Source organism: Lycium ferocissimum, unplaced genomic scaffold (assembly GCF_029784015.1).
Source record: "Lycium ferocissimum isolate CSIRO_LF1 unplaced genomic scaffold, AGI_CSIRO_Lferr_CH_V1 ctg1793, whole genome shotgun sequence".
NCBI classification, from domain to species: domain Eukaryota; kingdom Viridiplantae; phylum Streptophyta; class Magnoliopsida; order Solanales; family Solanaceae; genus Lycium; species Lycium ferocissimum.
In genome coordinates, this window is record NW_026717495.1 from 1 (window position 1) to 7,090 (window position 7,090).

Sequence of the window (7,090 nt, forward strand, 5' to 3'; positions counted from 1 at the left end):
AAATAGAACAAGTTTGCATTCCGCTTGAATTTGATCCCAGATATTCCCTTATCGGTAGTGGACAGACTCCAATTCAGCCTCAACTATGTGAGATAGAACAAATTTGCCCTTTATTTGCCAAATAAGTCTTTATCTTTGAAAAATTTGCTCATATCTGACCCGTAAAAAAATTGGCGTGTCAAATTTTTATCCATTTTACGAAGTTTACACGACCGTCATATCTGACACGACCGGCCAATTTATTCATATTCATAACCCGTTCACAACCCGTCGATATCCGATCTAGCGGCCATTAGTAGAATCAAGTAAGCGTGACTGCTAAGTTTTGGATTTTAACTTGGTTTTTGACCAAACCATGTTGAGTTTCAAGTATATATATGGCTTGAAATCTTTTTCTAGCTATCTAATTATTCGGTTTTGCAATCTCAGGCTTTTGCTTTGGCTAGTAGTTTGAAGTTTGAACTTTGAACCGTGAACACAGATTTAAACTTGAAACCTCAAGTAAATTTTGAACCTTCTTAACCACAGACTTGGTCAATACTTTTGTTTTTAACACTTTGATTAAAAAAACTAATTTTAATATTTTACTCCTAAGTTTTATTTTTAATACTTTTGCTCAACCTAATAAAATTTTAATTATCTAAAATTGGTGAGGAAAAAATCCCAAAAAACTCACCCGCCCCCCTCCTCCTCCCAACCCATCCCCCAATTTTATTTTATTTTCACCAGCCTCCCCTCTCTTCCTTCCACCCCTCAACCCACACCCCCCACCCCCCGGGCCCCCAATTTTTTTTTTTTAAAGTTTTGAATTTTTTTTTTCATCAGTCCCCCCTCCTCCCACTCCCTGATCCAACACCTCACCACCCTCACCCTCTCAAAAATATTAATTTTGATTTTAAAAAGTTGTCATTTTTTGTTTTTTGCACCAAAAAAAAAAAATCTTGAAAAGAAGTTTTGATTTTTTTTTGTTTCTTACTCCACCCACCCACGCCTCCCCCCTCCTTCTTCTCTTTTACTGCTGCTGCTTTCTTCTTTTATTTAGAAAAAAGTTACTCAAGAAAAAGAAAAAAAACTCACCCGATTTAGATAATTTTCGGACCGGATTTCATTCGTGTAGTACTGGACATTACTTCATGGATTATTTATGCTCATCTGGTTAGTAAACAATATTGTTTTATTTCAATTATTCATTTAGGTATAACTGCTGATTCTCCAACAATTTACAGTAGTAGTTACAGTTGTTGCAACAAGTGCTAAAAATATTGTATAAGAGCTTCTGAATTTATTGCAACAGCTGTTGTGGTTTTTGCAAAACTTGCAACAATTTTTAGGTTGTTGCAACTTCTGTACTAATATGTTGCAACAATTACATTAATTTTTGGACATATTTTACAGTTGTTGGATGAAATAGAGATAACCGAAGCTGTCACCAATAACTAAGTGATGGGAGGGGTATTTTTAACCCAAATTTATTAAAAAAAAATGCTATTTTTAGCCCTTTTTTTCAAAGTAGGGGTTATTTTTGACCCTTTTCCCTTTTTATTAATGTCACTCCCAATGAAAAAGAAGTAATGAAATATCTAAATTTAAGTTTGGTTTCGAGATAAAGGCCATGTTAAATAACCTATTTTCCATCAAATTATTCTCCTCCCAATTTTCCTTTCCAGTTTTTCCATCAAAACCAAACAAAGGAGAATCGTTTTCAAATTTATCCCTGCTTGCGATCTGAAACTCCCCCAACACTATCCCCATTACAACTTTTGCTATTGCCGGTAATCCGCAACTCAATCTATTCCCTTTTCACCTGTTTGATTACATACTATTTTTCATTTTTTATATTCTTATTGTAGGAATTTGTGCCATAAGTAATACTATTGAATGGACAGTGTCAATTGATGAAAGCAAATAGGTAGTGGGCCAACAGCCAACTGATAAGTAAGGGTATTACTTTGTTTTTGTTTAGAAAAGTTCAGTTATGATTTCTTGATCTATAATGCTCGCAGCGTATCGGGTAAAGGGAAATATTAAATTTTAGTCTCATTATACTTAGATTACTGCTATTGGTTTGAAATATATATTGGGTTTATTTTGGATATTGAAAAGGGACTTATATTTAGTTGGAAACCATTATCATTTAGCACATGTGCAAAGACATCACTTAAGGTCTGAATTTGTTTTCAGCTCATTTTGGACCCTTAAACCCCCCAAAAAAACATACCCGATATTATTTTTTTATATGTCAAGGGAACCCGCAGCAGCTACCCTTCGGGTGCGCACAGGGTAAACCCTGCTCGTGTGCAATAGCCCGCAAACCACACAGAAGTGATAACCTGCACTAGGCAAGCCCTGTGCGACGAGCTCGACCTAAAAGGCAACTGAGACCTTCATTTTGGAAGCCCATGCTCAACCAATTGAGCCACCCTTGTTGGTAAAGCATACCCAATATATACCCTCTAGAAGAAGTAAAATGTTGGTTTTGGTTCTTGCTGTCTTGTTTATAAAGATACCAAAGTGTTTAAGTAACTATTGTGTTGGTATGTTAGCATTAAAGGGGAAGTATGATGCTTTGTTTGTCTTATTATTGGCTTCTTGTTATAATTAAACCTATGTGGTATCTATATATTTCCTAGCTAAATTTGGTTGGCAATGACCAACTAAATTTCAGTGACATCTTTGCTACAAATTAAAGAAATTTGTAGTGTATGGTCGAAAGTGATTATCTAATGTATATTTTGCTTAACAGAGCTTAAAACCGGCCTTCCTAAAACAACAAAAACAGCCTAGTTTCCATGTTAATACTTTTCCTGTACTTGTCAAGTCCTCAGTAGTCGACACTTGTTAAGCCTATATTTTGTGGCAAATATAATAAAGAGCAAAAGGAAGGGTGTTGGTCAAGGGCAAGTGCCTGGACACTTTAGAAATTTGGATACTAACCGATGTCCGATGTCTTAAAACTGTTAACAGCGAAAGCTAAGAGTTGAATTTGAGGTATACATCTGGAGGTTTTAAAATAGGTTGGTGAAAGGCTGATGAAGTCTTGCTCTATCCTTGCGAGTAAGAGTGGCTGGATAGGATCATTATTGGATAACATTCAGTGGGTAATTCTCTAGGAAATCAGCTAAAGAAAACTTAGACGTGAATGGATGAACTTTCATTTTTCAGGACACAATTTTGTTTTTTATGTGACAGTAGGATTCTTTTTATTTTTTCTAATGAAGCAAGAGATATAAATATCCATTAAAGGGCATCACAAGCACAGTTATAATTTGTCTAGCGACCAAATTGCATTAGCAAAATTATTGATTTTTCTTGCATCTGCTGATCTGAACCCATGTATTTAATGATCCTTTTATGGAAGTTATTTTGGGATCCGTAAACATCTTGCTGCATTTGCTTATCATAGAGATACTTCTGATAAATTGATAAAAGTTGGGAAGTCAATAGATATAGATATGAAGAAGATCAAAAAGAGTGATGGTTGATGAGGACGTAGACTTGCTTATATCCACAAGTTTAGAGAGCTACTATGGAGATATAAGGACTTCTTCTTTTTCCGATTCTTTATATGAAGATCTTTGACTTGCTATTAATGTCAAAGGTGCAGCTCATAGCTTCTCTCACATTGTTTATTTTGTAGTATCTGTTTATAAGGTCACTCAGTGAATGATCGATGTTTCGTTTACAGTTAACACATCATTATGGAAGTCCTTCTCAAAAGAACAATTTTATAGTATGCACTCAAATGTGGTTGTGAAAATGGTTCCCTGTAGTATTAATTGGTTTCATCAATTTGAGGTGGTTGTGCTGAATGATTCAAAATTATAAGGAGGAATCACTACCAATTTCTCATTCACATTAATATTCCCTTTCGTGCGAGAGGAAGCTAACTTATGCTCCTTTACTTTGTAGGGTTGAAGCAAAAGTCGATTAAGACAGGAAAGTTCAGATATGGTGAGTTGCACTGAAATGAGAATTCTGTATTGAGTACATAAATAGATGCTAATACTTTTTTGTTGGTATTTTCAGTCAGCGCTCTTTAATTTCCATTCCTTTTTGACGGTAGTGCTGTTATGGATTTGTACATGCACTTATGTAAAGATGCATTTTCCGGCACTTCTTGAACAAAGAACTGGGTAAGTCTACCTGATTGTGTAGCTAATACAATTTCCTTTACCAGGTATTAAGTAGTGGGTGCCTGTAGCTCAGGTGAGAGGATATGCAATTGATGTCAACCTTACCTATGTTTAACATGCGAGAACATCTTTACATATTTACTTTTTCATTTATCAATTTAGCTTCTAAAAGTTGAAGGTTTTAACATGGTCTAAGTGCTTGGCCTCAACATTGTTGCTGTTGTTTCATGTGAGAACACCTCCTTCTCCTGAAGTTTTTTGATCTATATGCATTATGGTGAGAATTTAATTGTTCCCTAATGGTAGTTTGTTATATTTTTCATGAAATGATGGTTACACTTGTATGAATGGCTTTTGGCTCTAACATTTTTTCTTTGTTAAGACACAAGCGTGGACCCCTCTACCCTATACCTTGTCAAAAAGGACTCAATCCTTTACTTTGGTGTTTCTTATTGAATAAAATGCTACTTCACGGGAACAATAGAAGTGCACTTTTTGTTGGATATACTGTGTTTTTTTCGGATTTTTATGGGCTACAACCTTTGATCCTACTGGAGGACCAATCAATAAGTTTCTCCTCTGAGCCTTATTTTGTTTAGCAGCTGATGAACGTCTATAAATCTGGCAGGTTTCGAGGCTTCTTTTGGAAGGCTGCTAGAATAGGTAAAGTCATTTCCCATCATGCTGGTATTGTCGGTACTAAGAAACTGTCTGCGTTAATTTACTAATTCTTTCTTTCAATAAAAAAAAAATGCTGCTTTAATTTACTTACCTTTTCTTATTTAATTGAAGTTCTGTTAGTTTGGTTAAATAACAGCTTATGTATTTCTCTCTAACTGAATTGCTTGCACATAGTCCCATTAAAAATGGAAGCGAACAATGGGCTGTGGATTTAATGCTGAATTGCTGCTGATATGAGGACCTATTTAAAACTTTAGCATTATGCATCAGATAAATGGATAGTATTGCACAACGCGGCTAAGCATTACTTATTGTTTGTGCATCATTTCGACTAGGAAGTTGTACATTAGCATGATCGTTGTCCCTTGACTGATTCATATCAGCCTCATCTTTAAACATATTTTTTATAAACTTCTATGTGATGGCATATTATTTCTGCGCCTAACTGTCTTCATGGCGGTTCTTGTTTCCTTTTCTGCTCCTACTCTATGCTAGGAACTTTTCATAACCTCTCCGACTATTATGCTAGTCACCTATTTCAAAGTCAAAAGGCATACGAAAGCTCTGCTTATTAAGTTTTTTTGAACTTCCCCTCTTGAACTTCTGACATTGTATGTAGCTAGAGCAAAATGAAAATATGAATTAAATAGCATATATATTGCAAATAAATTTGCTGTCTATCCTAGGATGTGTATATGGGGAGAAAAGAAAGTTGGTGGTGTAGAGAGCAAACAATAGAAAACAGGATAATCTTTCGCCAAGGTGTTACTAACTGCCGTGCTTAACGTGGCAGGTGAGCGGTTGAGTCCTTGGGTGGCTGTGGGCTGCTTGACAATGGGTGTTTCAATAATCTTCTTCTAACGAACAGTTGCTTGAAACAAAAGTTAACCTTGAGCTGGGAGCTAATTTACTGCTTCAGCCGGTTTTTACATCAAATGCCGTCTTTGATCAAACTTGAGCACTGAAACATTGTGACACTACTTTGATCTGGAACTAATCTTTTGCATGTAAGATGGTCTGGTTATGAGGAGGGTCGATGTTATCGATTCTGACTTTTGTAACACGCTTGACTTGATACCTTTATCTGCCAACAAATCCCCCTAAAAAAAAAAAAACCGCTGCTGCATTATATCTGTTGATGATTATGCTATGTATTCCATAATCTACATTGGCTTTAAGTTACAAGAAAATCTATGCGGTCTTGACTTGCTTGTGATCCAAAACCCTGCCACAAAGGAAAAGGATTTAGTTTTAAATTGTCACTGTACTTTAACCTTTGTAGCCCCAGTTGCCAGGACTTGCTTGTGATGCCTCATTGCATTAATTGCTTTCCTCTACTGGCCAGTGGCCTGCTGTAAGAAAGCTGCCATTAAGTGCACATGATTGTGTTCATTTTTGTTCTTCCAACTTTGTGTCCTGTGTGTTCTTTTTTGTCCTTCTGTTCTAATTTTGCTTCTTTTTCTGGCAATTTGGAACTTGAAATAGAAAGTTAAAAGCCTAATGCGTCTAACATGACAAAAACTAGCCAAATTATCCATAAGCAAAGGGCTCTATTCTTGTATTCTCCAACTTCATTCTTTCTACTCTACCAAATTGGTCAAACTTCTGGTTCACATTGGTTAATTTGCCTCAACGTGCGAGTGAGTAGTTGCTCCCATTCTTCCCAAGAGAATCTCCAACTAATGCCCAAATTGGCTAAAAAATTACTCCCCGTGTCTCAATTTATGTAGTAGACTTTCTTTTTTATATCTGTACAAAAAAAGAATGATACGTTTCTATATTTAGAAATAATTTAACTTAAAACTTCCCTTTTTACCCTTAAATATATATGGCTTGTTTTAGATCACAAGTTTCAAAAGTCTTCATTTCTTTTTTAAATTATGTGTCTAGTCAAGCTATATCATATAAATTGGGACAGAGGGATTATTGTTTTTGGTTCAATAAGGTATTAATGTGATAATTGAAGATGATTGGTGACTTCAGTTATAGTTTTAAGTAGTTCAAATTAATAGTTGTAACAGAGAGTGTAGGGAAAGTGAAAATGGACCCAAACATTGTCACATTGACATGGGTGCGGCAAGGATTTTGGTGGATTCAAGCAACTTAGTCTAAGAGTGTGGCCTAGTGTTCAATAAAGTGGGAGCAAAATCATAAAGTCTTAGGTACAAATCTCAGCGGAGGTAAAAAACAATAGGTGATGCCACTTTGCCTAAAACTTGGTGCATAAAGTAAATATGTATAAATCTTGGTGCGTAAAGTTAGTTGATACAGGTGCT

General features: G+C 35.6%; 1 protein-coding gene across 1 annotated transcript; it reads left to right on the top strand.

Annotated features, from left to right (window-relative positions):
- Positions 1 to 1,582: 1,582 nt before the first annotated feature.
- Positions 1,583 to 6,221, top strand: LOC132042796 (uncharacterized). The gene is made up of 5 exons (XM_059433320.1): positions 1,583 to 1,772; positions 3,910 to 3,951; positions 4,027 to 4,133; positions 4,762 to 4,796; positions 5,608 to 6,221. Exons 2-5 carry the CDS (start codon positions 3,949 to 3,951, stop codon positions 5,673 to 5,675), a joined length of 213 nt encoding a protein of 70 aa, XP_059289303.1. The 5' UTR covers positions 1,583 to 1,772; positions 3,910 to 3,948; the 3' UTR covers positions 5,676 to 6,221.
- The last annotated feature ends 869 nt before the right edge of the window (positions 6,222 to 7,090 follow it).

Coding starts and splice junctions, on each gene's coding strand:
- LOC132042796 (XM_059433320.1), top strand. Junction 4,134..4,761: donor CTTCTTGAACAAAGAACTGG/GTAAGTCTACCT, acceptor TAAATCTGGCAG/GTTTCGAGGCTTCTTTTGGA. Junction 4,797..5,607: donor TTGGAAGGCTGCTAGAATAG/GTAAAGTCATTT, acceptor TTAACGTGGCAG/GTGAGCGGTTGAGTCCTTGG.